Source organism: Gorilla gorilla, chromosome 10 (genome assembly GCF_029281585.2).
Source record: "Gorilla gorilla gorilla isolate KB3781 chromosome 10, NHGRI_mGorGor1-v2.1_pri, whole genome shotgun sequence".
NCBI lineage: Eukaryota > Metazoa > Chordata > Mammalia > Primates > Hominidae > Gorilla > Gorilla gorilla.
Genome location: NC_073234.2, coordinates 96,557,501 through 96,576,746, shown reverse-complemented (window position 1 = coordinate 96,576,746; position 19,246 = coordinate 96,557,501). Strand labels below are relative to the sequence as shown.

At 33.9% G+C, this 19,246-nt stretch overlaps 1 protein-coding gene across 1 annotated transcript in view; it reads right to left on the bottom strand.

Annotated features, from left to right (window-relative positions):
- Window positions 1–19,246, bottom strand: part of ACSS3 (acyl-CoA synthetase short chain family member 3) — a 178,785-nt gene that overhangs the window by 21,681 nt on the left and 137,858 nt on the right. The window contains exons 10-13 of the mRNA XM_004053625.4: window positions 18,188–18,283; window positions 15,099–15,162; window positions 4,010–4,091; window positions 1,672–1,794 (exon numbers count right to left, since the gene is read on the bottom strand). Of these exons, the coding sequence (XP_004053673.1) occupies window positions 1,672–1,794; window positions 4,010–4,091; window positions 15,099–15,162; window positions 18,188–18,283 (365 nt within the window). The remainder of the gene's footprint in view (window positions 1–1,671; window positions 1,795–4,009; window positions 4,092–15,098; window positions 15,163–18,187; window positions 18,284–19,246) is intronic.

Sequence of the window (19,246 nt, the reverse complement as noted above, 5' to 3'; positions counted from 1 at the left end):
CCACTTAAAAAATTATTTATCAACCTACACCTTGCACTATATTGAAAAATTAACTCAAATTTAAATTTAAAATGATATAAATGTAAAACAATAAAACTGAATATAAAACATAAAACTATAAAACTCTTAGATGAAAACAAAAGAGAAAATCTTTGTGATGCTGAGTTAGGAAAGCATTTTTATATACAATACCAAAATCATAATCCATAAAAGAAAAAAATGATAAATTAGAATTCATCAAAATGAAAAGTATTTTTTTCTCTCTTATGGGCACTTTTAACAAAATAAAAAGATCAGTCAGAAACTAGAAAAAGAAATTGCAAACTGCATATCAGATAAAGGACTTGTATATAGAATATATAAAGAACTTACAAAACTGAACAACAAAAAAGAAACAATCCAATTTAAAAAAATGGGCTGAAGATTTTAACAGATACCTCGTCAAAAAAGATATATGGATGGCAAATAAGCTTGTGAAAAGATGCTCAATATCACTAGTTATTACAGAAATGCAAATCACATGCACAATGAGATACTATTACACACCGAGTAGAATGGTTTAATAAAGAGTAATGACACAACCAAGTTCTAGAAAGAATGGGAAGAAGTATGAACCCTTAAATACTGCTGGTGGCTATGTAAAATAGCACAGTCACACAGGAAAACTCTTTGGTGGTTTCTCATAATCTTAAACATACACTTAATATACAACCCAGAAAACCCACTCTAAGTATTTATCCTAGAGAAATAAAATATTTTTTTACACAAACACCTGTATTTGAATGTGTATAACAGCCCTATTTATAATTGCTGCAAACTAGATATAACCCATATGTCCTTTAATGCATGAATGGATACATAAACTTGTTAGTACAGCCGCACGATGAAATTCTATACAGCAACATTAAAAGGCAAATTCTTAAGAAATGCAACAACTTGGAAGAATCTAAAATGTATTTTCCTAAATGAAATAACCCAGTCTCAAAGGTTACAATACTGTATCATCTATTTATATAAAATTGGAGAGAAGACTAAAACATAGGAACAAAGAAAAAAATAAGGGGTACCAGAGTCAGAATAGACAGGTGACATTATGATGGAATTATTTGACAGCGTTGAAATTGTTTTGTATCCTTTCTGTGGTGATGGTTACAAGAAACTGTATTAGTATAAATACTCATAGTATTGTATAACAATAATGTAGATTTTACTGCATAGCAGTAAGTTTTTAAAACATTTTTAAAAACCTCTTCTGGAGACTTTATGTGACTTACATTGGAAGAAAATTCTCAGGATTTAAGAGTACAATAAAATGTTTAATCCCACACCACTTAAAGACCATGTGCAAACCTGATGATTAAACACGAGTAAATCAAGAAGCTAGAGGCATTCAAGTAGCAAGTATTAAGAAGCAAATGTACACAGGCTCTCCCATAAACAAAAAATATATGTAAGTGTTTAAAACTCTTCACTACCACCCAGGGATGTGGGAGTGTAGGGAATATGAATATCTAAAAGAGACAGTGAGGTGGGAGAGATGTAAGAGTAACCTAGCCTCTGCTGCAAATGAAGGGTGTGGTAATTTTCCAAGTGAAATAACCTCAATATTTTCTTCAGTGCAGCTCTGTACCTAAGCACTACTTGGAATAGAATACCAATATTCATCAATACCTCTTCAATGGCACCTGCAGAAATTCTGTGACCTGCAACATTTATTACATCATCCACTCGAGACATAACATACACATAGCCTTCTTCATCCATGTAACCAGCATCCATGGTATCATAATATCCCTGAAAACAAGAAAAAATAACATTTGATTAGCATGTACTGTTAAGTAATATAATCATTTTAAACTTGGTAAAATATACAATGTAATAGAAGTGGATTTACTGTGAACATTTGCCGTTTTTCGTAACTAGACTAGGAAATTACACTACTTTTTATCTGGAAACTGTACTAGAATCTCTTTGCTCCTCTAACAGCCAAGAATAAGTTGAAGTGTTTTTAGAAATGTTTGTTTAAGTGTTTGAATATAGAGTTGTAAAGTTTGTGAATCCAATTTCTTTTTTTAATGGAGAAGTAATAGCTCAATACTAATTCTAATATACTTTGATATTGCAAAGTAATTCTTTGATACATTTCTTCTTTAATTGTATTAACTTTTAAAAGCTTTAAAGCTCCCAATGAATAATTTCCCAATACAGCAGTAGTTTATTAATATGGGTTAGGATTGGACTCAAGCTTCAGTGAAATTTAATAGTAAGTATGAAATTTAATTTTTAGTCACTCAAAGTAAAACATTTTTGCTGGTCTAGAAATGACAGTAGAATAAGAATAATAAGAATAAAAAGTAGAAAAAATAAATATTATTTTTCCTAATGCTTCTGAGTTATTTTGATACCTATATTTATGAACATGGACTTTAGTACAAATCCTGGAAAGCCACTATTGTGTTTCTTAGACTTTCTGAGACTCAGTATTCTCATCTGTTAAATGGGAAAATGAGTCCTGCCTTCTAAAGCTTCTGTGAAGCATGCATGAAACAGTGTATATAAATGAAAGAGGACAGACTCTGGCACATCACGAGCTCTCAATAATTTTACTGCAATTAATACTTTTATTAATATTAGAGAGGCAATCTAGAGTAGTAGTTAAGAGTATGAACTCTCAAGCCTGACTATTTTGATTCATCTCAGTTCCATCACTTCTCACTTATTTGAACTCACGGGAAGTTACTCAACCCTTCTGTGCTGTTATTATTCTGTTATTATTCCTCAAATAACAGGTTTGAGATTAGGTAAAAAGACAGAGTACAGAGTCACTTCACATAGTGTAGACATAAACAGGGGCTTTGAGGGAGCTTTTAGTGTTAAAGGTGATCATGTTAATACCACATGCACATATCATTTGCCATTGTCAGGCTATAATCAATCATCTCACCACCTGCACTCTGATGATTTAACTGTGGCCCATCATGCAGATAGATTGGGCTTACTGCAGTCAACTATACTGACAAATCTTCCCTGCCACACTCTATCAGGGGATGTTTAATCTTGGCTATTGAGGACATTCAATGCTGCAATTTCTTTCTAAAGAAAGCTATTTTAATTATTTTCATTTCGTTGATTAGGTTATCTGTCCTTCACTAACAAATAATAAAGATAAAATGCTAAGTACTTCAGCAAACTTTTTTAGTGAAATTCTGTTCATTCAGAATTTTACTTAGTGAAAAATGAGGACCAGGTGTCCCTGTTGGGGTTAGGCGGTGGGGGTTGGGGGGTGGTAGTAGAGGGACAACAGAAAGACAATGTGAGCAGAACCTGATGTGCTTTATTAATGAAGTGCTGTTACAAACATAACACACATCACCATGGCATGGAGTAACAAGTTTCACACAATGACAGAATGTGAAACAGGAAGGCACTTTTTGTTATCCAGGACGCTGGGTGTTGGGCTTTGAGTACACTGTTTCTGTCCTGTATCTGTATTTTTAAAATGAGATTTAAAAATAAACAGCTCAGAGAACATTCAAAAAATGGTGTCAAAAATAAAGAAGTGGAAAAATACAACTTCTGGGCAAGCTGAATGGATTTTGCTCGTATAACCAGTAAGAGGTTAAAGGGTCCTAATGGCATTATATAATTCTGATTTGCTGCTCTCTGTCTGTTGATACAGAGGAATCCAGTAGAGGAAACATACAGAAAGTCCAAAAAACATTTTTATGTAACAAATAATGTCCTGATACTGAAGACTATTAAATTCTAGGAAAAGCTGCTAAGAAAAACCAATACATTTCTATGTCTAGAGACTGACAATAACGATAAAATTGACATATTTAGATAATTATGAGTTGGGCATTCTTATCCCTGGGAGCTGGAAACTGGTCCAGATAACCTTTAAAAGTTTCTTTTTGATCTACGATTCTAGGAGCAAGTTTCTCAGTTTAATAGGCAAGAATTATAGAAAAGTACATAAGAAGATAAAAAAGCATATTAAAGTTCTTACAGGAAATTTTTCAAAGTATAAATGCTTGAATGCTTCCTGATTCTTCCAGAGTCCTGAAAAAGCCCCAGGTGGCAATGGTAACCTTATATAAAAACAGAGAAGTTAAAATTATGATAAAAGTGGTAATAAACACAGGTTGATTAGAACTATTATTTTTCTACTGTGACAGATAATTACAATTCAAATCCCATATTGAAATATAACCCCTAAATCTGCTGGACAGATCATGTCTAGCAGAGGTTTATGTAGCTGACCGTCGTGCAGCAGAATTGTTGAAGAATGACTTTAGTCTCTGCAAAGTGCACAAAAGGCACAAGTATGTGGAAATCAAATAACTATTAACAATAAGCATTGCTTCAGTGAAAAACATAATATCTGCAAAAAAAGAACCAAAAAAAGTGTCATTGAATTACTTTCTTAGAAAACTATTATTTCACCATTGAAAAGTTAATTTATTTTTTGAAGTACTAAGATATTGTCATCTTTGCCTGTCTCTTTGTGTAATAGAATATTCTAATTAAGCACTCAGTGTAAAAACTTATTTCATAATCAATATGCCTCCCTCCGCTGGGAATTCTCTCTCACTGCTGCCTCCTCTTTTTTCTTCTCATAATCACCCAAACTTATGCGATTTCTCACTTCTATAAACACATGGAAATGCTTCAGCGTAGAAAATATACAGAACTATGTATCTTTTGTTTTCAGCAAATTTCCTCCTTATACTTCTTTCATTTATAGGGTCAAACAGGTGTTATATGCATGGCAAGGGCTTAACCTCTATCTATCTACTTGTTTATCTATCTATGTGTCTATCTATGTTTACATAAATAAATGAAATTCTCCTATTTGTTCCTTGTAGGAAGTGCCTACTAACAAAGACAACCACTCAAATTGCTTTCTGAACACAGAAACCTTTTAGATACTTTAGTTTGGAATTTTCAATACTGTAAAACATAGGGGCTTTCAAAACTTACCCTCCCATATTTACACAATAAAAACATACTAAATGGAGTTGTAAATTCGTAGTTCTCATGCTGAGAAAATTGAAAATGAAGCACAGATGGCTAGTGTCCACATAAGATGACATCTCACACATTCCCCACAAGCAGGATTTTCGGGTCTGACAGTACAAAAGAAAGCAGTGTGGTCACATGGCCACTTCAACATTAGAACTTCATGGCACTGAATTTTACTCTCACATTCTGTCAGGAACAAAATGCTGTTACAAGTGGAAGCAGCTGCCGATGCCTCTTTGGGCAGCCCAGCAGATATCGCCCACTTCTATAATGTCCAGCCTCCCAGTAGTGATCCTGCGGAGTTCTCCTTTGCTAGATGCTCTTTATTTAAAATTATTTTAAGACAGAGGAAATATACTATATCAGTATTTCTGGACTTCATGTAATTACATAAAATGCACATAAGGGTATTTTGTAATCTGTAAAATAATCCAAAGAAATGCTGTTGTGTTTTTGCTGTTGCCGTTGTGATTATTACTGTTTGCTAAATCTGTATGAAGGCAATAGGTTGAAGCCAATAATCCCTCTGGGTTCTCTTAACTGAGCTTATTATGTAAATACTTGTAAATAACAATACAGATAACATCACTACATCAGTTTGTTTTAATTGTTAATATTTTACAGAAAAATGTAAAATCATCGATTTTTTAAGCATTGAAATAGAATATGACTATAACAAATACTAAAAATCAACTTAGCAGCACTTTCAGGATGCTGAAGGTGAAAAAGTGAAGAGGATCTTAGGAAAAAAGTGGCAGATCACATGTCAATATGGACAAAGAGAGATAACATTAGTGAGTGAAGCAAATTGTATGTAAAATAAATGATAATAAACCTGATGAAGATGCATTCTGCTTGCATATTAAATAAGAGACAATTTTCAGTTGCTCCCAAGAAATATATAATAATATATAGGGTTTTTCTGTATTTTATGGTGCCATTTTTGACATATACATTGGTATTGGAAATTATTGCTGTATTATACTAAAGAAAAAGAAGAGGTATCTGTGATAATCAATGGCAGCCGACATTTATGATGGATTGAGGGGAACAGAGAATGGTGGAGTCTGAAGCAAATTACAGTTTACATGCCAGGTACAATGGGAACAGCTGTTTCTTAGTTCCACTTGATTGCTCGTATACAGGAGTGCTGATCCAAATATCTGAACATGTAATATTGCCCATGATGAGAGCTACGCATATCAAAAAATATATATTAAACAGGTGTTTTTTCCCATTTTATGTACCCCAAATCAAACATTTTGGTCCACCAGCATCCACACACTATCTGCTCACAGCAAAGACTCCTAACTGTTCGCAATCATAACCTAAATGAGTTAGTATTTAGTGTTCTTTACAACAGCTGAGTGTCCTGGTAGCCTAGTATGTACCTAATCCAGAGTGTATAGATAGGACCAAGAGGACTGCATTTTACAGAAAGAATATTACTAAAGAGAAAGGGAAAATCTCATTCTTTCCAGAAGTCAATTATGTTAGCAACTTCTATTTTTAAAAGAAGATGTCCTGCTAACCTGCATTTCCTCTTGCTTCCTGAGAAAAAATAAGGTGCTAGCAATTTGTAATAGAGAGAATATATTCTTATAATTAATTGATGCCTACAGGATGAAAGCATACGTAGCTATCTCCCAGAAAAAGCTAAGCCTTAAGGACACAGGCTTCCAGAGCTGTTGCACAAAACTTTAAATATCTGCACAAAGTTCCTGAAGAACAAGGACAATACACATTTTCATACTATCACTCATTCTTACAAGAAAGGTCTGAGTAAGTTTATATATACCTGTAGACCCTGGGGATTAAGAATAACACACCATGGGGTGCATGAACACTGAGGACTCTTTTGAACCCCCTGAAATTTAACGTAGAACTTGTCTGTATGTTTCCCAGGAGAATGTCTTTGGTTTTCATCTAATTATTCGAAGGTTGGTAACAATCACTAAATATAAAAACCTCTGTTCAATGAAAAGCCCAACCTAAAATGTACTTCAGTGGTAAAAATAGGTCATCCTAATCATATCAAAAAGTACCTTTAATCTTAATCATTAAGAATAGAAAATCTCAGCTCTTCACTTTCTCTCTGGAATTAAAGCCACCCTGATAGAGGGACATCATATGTCTAGCTGGTTCCCTTTGGATTACACAGGTGATTGCTATTAAATATGACACATGGTGCTGGGAAATGGCAGTGAAGAGAATAAGAAAAAGAGTGAGAAGTGGGGGAAGAAATAAAAGAGATAAAATTAAAAGAATGAGGTCCCAGAATAGTGAAAGGATAAAAGCAGGTGATGGTATCATTCAAATCATCCTGTAGAGGCATCTAACAAAGAATTCAATATATGCAATATGTGGTAGACATTTTGTACAAAAGAAAACATGAGAAAGGAGTATGCTCAAAGAATTTGACATGCAGAAACTGATCTATGATTTCGATCTTGAAGAATAGGTTCATGAAGCTGAAAAAGGAATAAGAAGGAAAGACACTTCACACTGTGTGACCAACGTACCTAAATCCTTCCTTCCTTTCATGTGTTTCTTTGTTTTATTCATTCTTTCCATTCAGTCAGTTAATCAGCAAATAGATATTGATTTCTTAAAATATGTAAGGTATAGCAATAAGGGCTTCAAAATGAAGTGAATAATGAGTGCACAAGTACAAATGGTCTGCTCAGTCTAATCAACACTTACTGTGTGTGTGTGTGTGTGTGTGTATGTAAATAGTCCTCAACATTATGAATAGGTGTGATGGTTAATTCTATGCATCAATTTAGCTTGACCAGGGTACCCAGATATTTGGTCAAGCATTCTAGGTGTTTCTGTGAAGGTATTTTTTAGATGAAATTAACATTTAAGTCAGTAGATTTAGAGTAAATCAGATTATCCTCCATAATGTGAATGGTCCTCATCCCATCAGTTGAAGGCCTTAATAGAAAAGAAAGTCTGACCTCCCAGTAGGAAGAGGGAATTCTGCCTTCAGACTCAAACTACAACTTTTCCTGGGTCTTCAGCCTGCTGGCCTGTCCTGCAAATTTTATACTTGCTAGCCTTCACAACTGCATGAGCTAATTCCTTAAAACAAATATTTCTTCCTCTCTATAGATATGTGTGTATGTATATATGTGTGTGTGTGTGTGTGTGTGTGTAAATCCTATTGGTTCTATTTCTTCGGAGAACCCTGACTACTACAATAGGACATATTAAAGCCAAGTTACCAAATGTGTTTTAAAAACAAAAGATGTAATTGGATCTTTGTTCTAGAAAGAGTGCTAAAGCTGGTGTGATGAACTGGATAACAAGAAGCCACAGTTTAAGAGGATGAAAATGAAGTGTGAGGGTTGAAGAAAAGAGAAAAATCAAAGCTGACTCTTTGAAAGTTTCTATAGAAAGTTTCTATTCTAGATGGAAACAGAAAGTTTCTATTCTAGATCAATAGTGATGCCAATGCAAAGAGCGCAATATAGTAAAAGCAGTATTTTCAGGAGAGGTGGCATTTTGGGATTTGTAGAAGTAGAGAGGTGACAAATAATTTGTTTAGTTACTGAGTTTTAGCAACCTGTGGCATCATAAATGGAGTTATCAAGTAATATGTCAATAAATACATGTCTGAAATCAGAAGACAGATGAGCCTGGGTGGATATATTGATATGCTCACTATGTGTAGCTAGGTAATTACAGAAATCTTAGAAATTGGTGAGATGATTCATGGAGAGAGTATAAAAAAGGAAAAATAGTTCTACGGCTAAATATCAGTGTTACAGAAATATCAAAGAAAAAACTCCACTGAGGAAAAAAAAAAGAAAAGAAAATCAGAGATATTATGAGAACCAGGGGAAAGTAGTATCTAAGAAGCCACTAGAATACAGTTTTAATAATGACCTAGTATTAAACAAGGTTAAATGAAGTGTAAATTTTGTTTGAAAGCAGATGCAACAGTGATCATGGAACTTAGTAATTAAGATGTTTTGAGTTTTCTCATGATTGTCATTTCAATGGAGTGGGGAAAGCAACAGCTGGAGTGATTAAGAAATAAACAGGAAGTAAGTAGAGACAGTAAGGTTAGACTATACTTTTTAAAATTTGTGGCGATTGGAAGGAGATGTATATGTCAGTGGCTTAATGCACAAAGGCAGGGTGATTTAGTATGAGAAAGATTTGAGTGGAAGTAGCCAGTGGAGAGAGAGGATGGAGATTTGAACAGTAGAGAAGAAAACACCAGAGGAATTATTCAATTGCCTTGTTTATTTATTCATTTATTTATGTGTTAACACAAACATTCATTTTCTTCCTTCGATCAATATTTGTTAGGTGTTTGGTATTCCTCATGCACTGTGCTACACATTAACAATAGAAGGATATAAACTATGATCACAGACACGTGGAGATCCTAGCACTTTGTGAACTACAAGAAAAAGAAATTTAGTATTTTTAGAATACTGATAGGGAAGATAGTGAATGATGTCTACTCCATTAAGTTAATGAAATGACATCAAATGCAACAATTCAAGTGTTCATCAGGTGAACTTTACAGAAGGTAGTTAAACTCTGCCTTGCCAGTACTGCTTGGAAGAGAAGTTTTTATCCCCATCCAAGGTGTGGACCTGCTGGAAATAGCATGTGTGTTTGTCCCAAGTTATTTTTGAGATGCTCTCAGAAAACTACTTCATCATTCACAAGTCTAACTGAGGATCAGCCTGAAAAGCAAGATATGAAATTGAAATTGGTAATTGGTAGGATAAAATAAGTGCATGCTTTCTGTTCCTCACTAACAAGATGTGGTATCTTAAAAAATCAGATGTGGTAATTTGGATATTGAGAAAAATCTATAAAGAAAGACTCATAAAGGAAGACATACAATATTCCTAAAGAAAAGGGGAGAAGAAAAAAGGATTCATAATTGGAATCATGTGTTTTTAATAGACACACACATACAGAAACACACACACACACACACACACAAAGTAGTACCCCTTTATCTACATGGAATATGTTCCAAGACTCTCAGTGGGTGCCTGAGAAACCATGGTAGTACTGAACCCTACATATAATAAGGTTTTTCCTATACATACATAGCTATGATAAAGTTTAATTTATAAATTAGGCACAGTAAGAGATGAAGAGCAACAACTAATAACAAAATAGAACACTTAGAACAATATGCCAGCATCACTACTATTGTGCTTTAGGGCCATTGTTAAGTAAAATAAAGGTTGGTTGCACACAAGCACTGTAACACCTAGACAGCCGATCTGATAACCAAGACGGCTACTAAGTGACTAACGGGCAGTAGCGTAGAAAACATGGATGCACTGGACAAAGGGCTGATTCACATCCTGGCAAGACTAAGCAGGACAGTACAAGAATTCATCACCTATTCAGAATGGTGTGCAATTTAAAAGGTGAATTATTTATTTCTGAAATCTTCCATTTAATAACTTTGGACTATGGTCGACCACAGGTAACTGAAACTGCATGAAGTGAAACTACGGATAATAGGGACTGCTGCATGTGCACACACACACACACACACACACACACACACATGTGTGTGTATATATGTGTATGTATGTATATGCATATATATATTTACATATATATATGTAAACATGTGATAAGAAAATGTGATCAATGAAAGAAAACATGGGGAAAGAAGCAATAAGATCCAGATAGACATTAGGTGCATATGAGCTATAGAAGATTTTTTTTGTTGCAGTATTCCAAATTAACACCTTTCTTCTTATTGCTAAGGATTATTACACATTAAGTGAAGGTCTTCCTTCTGGAACAATGGGTGCACTGGAGCTCTTTTTCTAAAGTTATAGAAAAAGAATATTTTTTCTGTAGTTATAAGAATGTAAAAGTGCATTGGATTGGCAGAAGGAAGGGAAAGATGCAAAAATACTAAGAAATGAACTAGTTAATACCTATACTCATCCTTCAAATTTGAAAGCAAATGCTATCACCACGTGATACCTTCCCCAACTCTGCCAAGCAGAGTGAAAGAGGGAGTTTTGGTACAACTCATCCAATTATGAATTGAGAGTCCTCTTAGAGAATTCCCTTTCCTAAAAGATCATTCTGAAGGGGAAAGGTGAATAATTGAGGCAGCAGTGACAGCCATTTGGGAAGGGAAGCATTAGAGTGCTGAGCAATCCTTAAATAGCTAGGGCAGGACAAAGGATGTCCATCACCCTGGAAAATAATACATTCCTGGCCAATCGAAATATTACACTCCTAGATGCCTCCTATCCTAGATAAAAGATGGTCTATTCTTCACTGCTCCATCTGGAATTTCCATAGCAATAGAAATAAATTGAAGCCTGTTCCCTAGAGAGATCTGGGTTAAATCCCAACTTTGCACTCTCAGTATTTCCTATGGGGTCCTTAGGATTTTCTCGAGATTTTCATATGAAGTTATTTTTATCTCCCCAGAAGAGATTGACCATAATTTCTTTCCCTCAGGGCAGACAAAAGACTGGGCAATAATGTGAGTTCTAGCTGTGCAACTACTAATGTTGCATACTTTGTCATGTCTACAATGAGGAAGATAATGTCTGTCCATTGCCTAACTCATAGTGCTGTTATAATGCTAATAAAATATCACACTCAAAACTGTATATGAGATTTAGAAAGGAGCAGGATTATAATTATGTGACATGCTTAGTTATACTCAAAGGATACCCAGATGAAAAGAAAGCTTCCTTGGCTCTTTCCCAAGATGGCAACACAGTGACTGAATCATTCATGTGAAGCTGTAAATATGTGAACAGGCATCGTTAACCATATCTGAAGAATGAGAAATTGTCAGGCACTAAAGTAAAAGCCACTCAGACAATTCCATACAACTCCCTCGCACCCCACCATGGCTTGCAGGACACAGCACAGGGTGAACAGGCCACACTTCCAATAGCAACAATGGATCTGGTCAGAGAAAAACGTTTGTCCATTAGAGAGAAAGAGCCAGAGACCTATGGCTTTAATAACAGTGAGCACTGTGCTAGGAAGAAAGGCAATTGCAGTTAAAATTTTCTTTCATGCCCTGTTCTCTGTTGCCTGGAAATTACTGACTCATAGTTTTATTTCTGCACTTTGGAGCTCTGGATGCAATTACACGAACACCTTCTAAAATTCATCAGTATTTTGTATGCATAGGAATTCAGATCCCTTAACTTTCTTACTAAATTAACTGCCTAGAGTAGGTTTCCAAATCAAAAGAATTTTCTAACATTCATGTGGACATGAAGTTCTCGCTTCTACTAGAAAGATAAATTCTATGAATGTAAGTAATCTAATAAAGCACTAAAATTGCAGGATTCCTTTTTATTATATCTTAAGACCTACAGTAGTTTAGGAAGTGCTAAAACGGCCAACTTCTAGTCAAGGGGTCCCCAGGAGAACAAATCAGTGATTTGCGGAATGTCATAAAGAAGAATGTAGAAAAATCTAGGTGGATCAAAAGGTTCTTTGGTTTCTGTTTACTTGTTTGTTTGTTTCCACATATTACTATTTCTAAATATGAACCTACAGAAATGAGTCTTAAGATCTATAATGTGAAATGTTATAGATGTTAAATATAAAAACATCCTACACATACTGCAGGCAGCCATTGGGATATGTGAATCCTTTTTAAGTTGATAAGTTAGAGTGGAATGGCTGCTGGCAATGTGGGTTTCACAGAGAAATTCTTGCTCTTATAGATAAAATGAGTTTCTGAAAAAAGGTTTCAAAATCTGTTTTGTTAAAGAGAGAGCAGGAGAGAGAGAAATCTTGGTGGCAACCTTTGTTTTCTGATTATTTCTACCTTACCTTTCTAATACAAAAAGATTTATAATATATTCAAATATCTAGTTTCACTGTTAACCTAAGAGAGGAATCAAATTCTACTGTTTGTCATAACATATTACATCACCAAGTAATTTATAATGAAATCTCAGAACCCTGGATCTGTACAATAAAATTCTTTTAGGAATACACAGGGAAAAAATAATTGTGAATTGGTGACAATCTAAACCATAGAATGCTTTAAGGCAATAGTTGTTACTTTTAAGTATTTGAAATAACACTAATGGCTATAAGAAAAAAATTACAGTTTATGTGGGACACTGCTATATTTTATTATCTCTGAATGGATGTGGGGTGAAGCAGCCCATAATTAGAGTGACAAAACCCATGAGGAGTTTAAAACTGTGCTGGCATCAAATGCCACCTCTGAGATCTTGCAAAAGGTTGTTTTATGAAATAGATGACTCACAAAGTTAGGAGGTTACATAAAAATGTATGCTGCTAAAGTGCTTTGAAAAGCTCTCAAAAACCATTCTATTCCCTAAGCAAGCTAAACATCCACCCACAAACATGTTCAAATTATTAATTTCTTTAGCAGCCCTTCCCTTCTTCCCCTGCTGCTTTTCCCTTGAACAGGTCAAATTTGAACCAGCTCTATGTTAACACAGATTCTGGCTCAGAGAACTGTGAATACAAATGGTATGTTCAATATTTAATTTTTTCATCTTGATGGATATGTTGTTTTAAAATAGAAACTTTTAACAAAGTAATATAGTGCTTACATGTTTACTGATAAAAGCATGAGAAGAATTACATCATAACTTATATGCTTTCTATTAGCTTTCTATATAGTTAAAATATCTCTACCTGAAGAAACATCCTCTTTTTAACTACTGTTTTTCATGTAATTTTCATAGAATTTAAAATATCTTCTTTACAGGAAGCAATCTTATACCAATCTCAGAATGCCAAGTAATAAGAGTTCTTTTGACTTCCAATAGAAATAAATAGGAAAGCAAATCATTTTTAAAACCTGATGCTCTGTATTTATAGTAGCTCAATCTGGTGAATTCTACTACTTAAACTCTATCAGTAAAGATATCAATATCATGTTAATCAGAGGGACTAAAGCAATCTCTCTTTCAATTATTAAAATGTCACATACTGTGAACCTTCTAACTTAATCAACTTCCATTTCTGCTTCCACTAGCATATAAATTTTAAAGTACACGTCTTGATGTAATTAAAGTAAATTTAAATATTTTCACTTTAAATGGTAGCAGTTTTCCCTATCAAATGAACAATAATTTAAAAAAATGTTAACGAGAAGATGGGATATTTGCTAAGTCAGGAACTTTATAAGATGATACTGTTTGACCCAGTAACTATACTTCCAGAAATCTCTTCAATACTATTGCAATTATCAGAAAAGCAGAAAAACAAGACAAAAAAATGTTTAATATAGTATTATTTATAATCATAAAAATTCAAAAAATGCTAAGAAGCCTATACTGGGGATGAAAATTTTAAGAAACAGAGTAAAAATTAAACACGCTTATGAGACAAGGTTAAGGGAAAACAGCAATACACAAAAATAAATTGATTCGCCATTGTAAAATGTTTGTCAAAAAGTGGAAAGTCAAATCAGAAACCGAAAATCAAATACTGCATGTTATCTTTTGTAACTGAGAGCTAAATAATGGGTACACATGGACATAATGATGAAAACTAGAAACTCTGGGGAGTCCAAAAGTTGTGAGGGAGGGAGGCAAGGGTTGAAAAACTGCCTGTTGAGTACTATGTTCACTCTTTGGGTGATGGGTTCACTAGAAGCCCAAACCCTAGGATTATGCAATATACCCATGAAACAAACCTGTAAATGTACCCCTGAATCTATACCAAAAAAATGTAGATAGTCATGTATATTATGAAGTTAATAATGTAATTGCTGAGAGGTGAGAGTACAGGAACTTTATTTACTTATTCATATTTTTTTGTATGTAAGTTAACTTTATCATCTATACATAACCTGTAAAATGAAAAAAAAAGTTATTTAAAAATATGCAAAATTTGTGGTTTTTGAAAATTGCATTTAAATTGGTCTTATTTTATGGGGCTTCTATGTTTAAATTAAAACACAGCTGACACAGTTCTTAAGCAACACACAAGTTCTTTCTACAACTTCCTCAGTAGCAGTAACACTGCAATGACCTCATTTTTTCTTAGTATATACACCAGTTTTTGCCCTTTAATATAGTAGTATTGAAATTTTTGCTTACTTTACCACAATATTTCCTAAACACCGAGCCTTCAGTTTTTGCATGTTGTCATCCAAAATCATAACTACAAAGTAAAATATAAATATTTGAATAAAAATTCATAAAGCTTAAGCATTTTTCTATATTTTTATATTCAACCCAAAAAACTCTAGCTTAAGACAGTAATCTTTTAATTCCTGTGAGACCATGAACAAATATAAACTAAAATATCTTACAAAAAAATAAAGAGCACATGTATCCGATTCCTAACAACATCAGAAATTTTCCTTCAGAATATCCCTTAAATGAAGACATCATATTTCAAACATGTGGTAATTTCATCTCTATGTCTATGTCCACTAAATATACCCTTGTAATCTATTAGAAGCATTAAAAACATGTTCAGCTTTTTAAAAAGTAAAGGAAATGAAGTTTTCAAACACTCCAAAAAATATTATACGCAACAAAAATAAAATACAAGCACCAAAAACCCCTTATTCTGATTTAAAGCGTAATATCCACTTAGGAGCTTTAAATTTGGTCAATTTAATCTTCCCAAATATTATCTCAATACTTTCTGTGCTGTCCTGATAGAATCCTAAAAGAGTTTAGGAGATTAAAGCTTGTATCCACATTCAGTAACCCTTGGTGCAAACTAAATATGAAGATAAGTCATCATCTTCTAGGCTTTAATAGATTATTTATGTGGCCTCATTCATCCAGGTAATTCTACCTTAAGCAGATATGAGAAAAGAAGGTTGTTGCTCTCAGGAAAAAATTAATTGTTCCCTTCTTTGTGTTCCTGGAGCACTTTGTTTTAAAATTCTGTATTGACAGTTAGTAGAAGTATCTGTATCTAACTAGATTGTGAGTTCATGGAGGCCATGGCTAATTTATCTTTGTTTCCCTAAATCTCAGTACAGTGGCCAAATCACTATATGCCCCGGGCACATTCTGTAACCCGTTCAGTTTCCCTGTCTATGAAATGGGAGAAATCTCTTTCTCATAGTGCTTATGCAAGAAGTATTTTTAAAAATGTATGCAAAGTGACAAGTTTGCATAAGGTACTCAATAAATGTGTTATATTAAATTAAATGTTTTTTAGACAAAAAGGATTTTCTTTTCTTTCCTAAAAGGATCCTGCCTTTTTTTATTATTATACTATTTAATATTACATTATGATTTTAATCTCTTAAACAATCACAAAACATAAAAATTATCAGTCATAAAGTCACTGGTTCCTTGGTTATAAGTGTTTAACCTTGTACTGTCTGCAAGCCAGTTGCTTTCAGAAAATGAGAAACTTCTGTATTGAAGTTACATGAGGGAACAAAGCTTAACTATTTCTTACAACTAGATATAAAAATGGTACTGAAATACTAACAGAGAAATGTGTTTAACATCTTCCACCATCAGAAACCCCTAAAAATGTCCCAACACAAAACATTTTTTCTGATAAAAGGAGCAGAGATGACAGACTGTTTAAACAGAGGATTTCACTAAATCTGGGTTCACCTTTCCAGGGCTGGAGAAGTCACTGACTTCACAGAATATCTATTTCCACCTTGAATAAAAAAAAAAAAATCTAAAGTATCTTTTTATAAATGTATCTGCTAGGTTAAACCAAATGATCCACGTTTTTGTAACTAGCCATTGTCCTAGAAGGGAAATCCAATATTTTTATGTTAGAGAAGAAAAAGACAGATCTCTGAATTTTGTAGTTTATATGCAAATAAGAAACATATGTTAGGAATCATATTTTGTCTCCCAAAGCCAGGTTTTCTTCATAGGTCTAGTAAGCCAAATTGTGTGACCTTAAGCAAATTACAAAACCTCTGTGCCTCATTTTCCTTGTCTGTAAAATGAATGTGTTAGTCTAAATCAAGTCAGTCCTCTGACTTTTCTGAAATATTAGTAGCACTACTAGCTAAGACATATTCTGCCTTTCTACTGGTAGGCACTGTGTTAATGCTTAATTGCATAACATCACAAAACAGAAGCCCTGGAAAGCATTTAAAAATGTTACTCTTATTTAGAAATAAGGAAACAATGTTCAAAAACTTATGTGACTTGCATAATTTATACATCTAGAGAGAGCCATCCAAGATAAATTGTTTAATAATAATGGTTACTACTGTAAATTTAAAAACAAAAATTGACAGGATATTATAGCTTTTAGTCACACAAAGCCAGCATCAAAGAAATGTTTTCTTTTGGGATCCTCCCCCTTTGTTTTTATTTTTATTTTTATATTTATGTATTTATTTTTTGAGACACAGTCTTGCTGTGTTGCCTAGGCTGGAGTGGCACGATCTCAGCTCACTGCAACCTCTGCTTCCTGGGTTCAAGCAATTCTCGTGCCTCAGCCTCCCAAGTAGCTGGGGTTAGAGGCGCACACCACCACACCCAGCTAATTTTTGTATATTTAGTAGAGACGAGGTTTCACCATGTTGGCCAGGCTGGTCTCAAACTCCTGACCTCATGTGATCCGTCTGCCTTGGCCCCCAAAATGCTGGGATTACAGGCATGAGCCACCACTTCCAGCCTGTTTTTATTATTAAACAATAAGGTTTAAAAACTTTGTCCTCACTCCTAAATTAAAAGGCAGCATGTGTAATATACAGTAAGAAATTGCAGCTTTTGAAATCAAAGCAAGCAAATTCTGAGGACAATGGTTTGCATTGTCCCCAGGATCTAACCAGCAGTGTTATCTCAAGAAAATTATTTCATCTGTTAACTAGTTGGTTAACTCATCTCTAAAATAGTAATGATAGCTCTGAATTAAATATACTTCAGCATGAAATGAAAAGACATATATAAAGTACTGGGCTCCCAGCAGGTGTTTCCTTCATAGTAATTTCACACCCATATTCCTAACATACCTTATTAATGATATTATTTTTGTGGTTATGACAGTCATTTAGAACATATCCTGGAAATCCACAACATACTTTTGATAGCAAAAATTAAGGCATTCATTTTTAATACAAGGCATTCATTCAACCAGATTCTAATTAAGCCCCTAGTTTGTTTCATGCAACATAATACACACTAGACGCAAGAAAATGCCAAATTTATTAACTTTACATATTATCAGGGTCATTCCTTACCATTGTATCCTGGGACGCTTTTTCCTGCTTGCCCTGGTGGAGGTGTTTTAGAATTGCCTAATCCAACACATGATGCGGTAATTGGAGATCCAGTCTCTGGAAAAAGAAATGTTATTTATCACTTCATGTTTTAACTTGGAATCATAATGTTTCTTGAGTACATGCACACTCTACCCCACCCTAGTTTGTCATACAATGTAGCTGCGTTAAGAATAGATGAATAGTGCAAATATATTATTTAAAAATTTAAAGCTATCTAGTAACTTATAACATATCCACAGTATTAAAACTTAAGAATTCATAATTAGAAAAATTTATATAGTAGTGTTTCTTCTAAAGAAAAGAAAGGCTGCTCTAGTGTCTGCAATTGTGGATCAGCAGGCGTGAAGAATGGAAAATTATGTGACTTGGACGGTTCCATAACACACACTAAAAGCTAAAATGATCACTAGAAAAGATGCTTTCTCTTGACTCACCTAAAGTTATTTTGTTTATCATTGTTAATTACAGCTGTGTCAAAACATTTTTGTTATTTCTAGCTCATTCTCCGGAATAAGTAACCCAAAGATTTTTGAAATTATTACATTGATGTAAAAGTAATTGCAGTTTCTGCCATTACTTTTAATATATGGATAATATCGTCATTTAGCATTAGGTATATCTCCTAATGCTATCCCTCCCCCCTCCCCCAACCCCACAACAGTCCCCAGTGTGTGATGTTCCCCCTCCTGGGTCCATGTGTTCTCATTGTTTAATTCATGTTGTGCACACATACCCTAAAATTTAAAGTATAATAATAAAAATAAAAAAAAGATTACACACAGAAAAAAACATTTTAATAAAATGTCTTTATAAATTAAAAAAATATATACTATATATGGATAATATCATGCTCTAATTTCCTAAGAGCTACACTTGCCTAGAGAACCTGCATCTAAAGCTAAACTTGGCAGTACTTTATCAAGTTGTTCAGTCTGCTGTTCCTGGACGTTAGAAGCCCCAAAACACAGGGAGGAAGATGACTATACTCTGCTGACTATTTCATCAAAACCACGAACT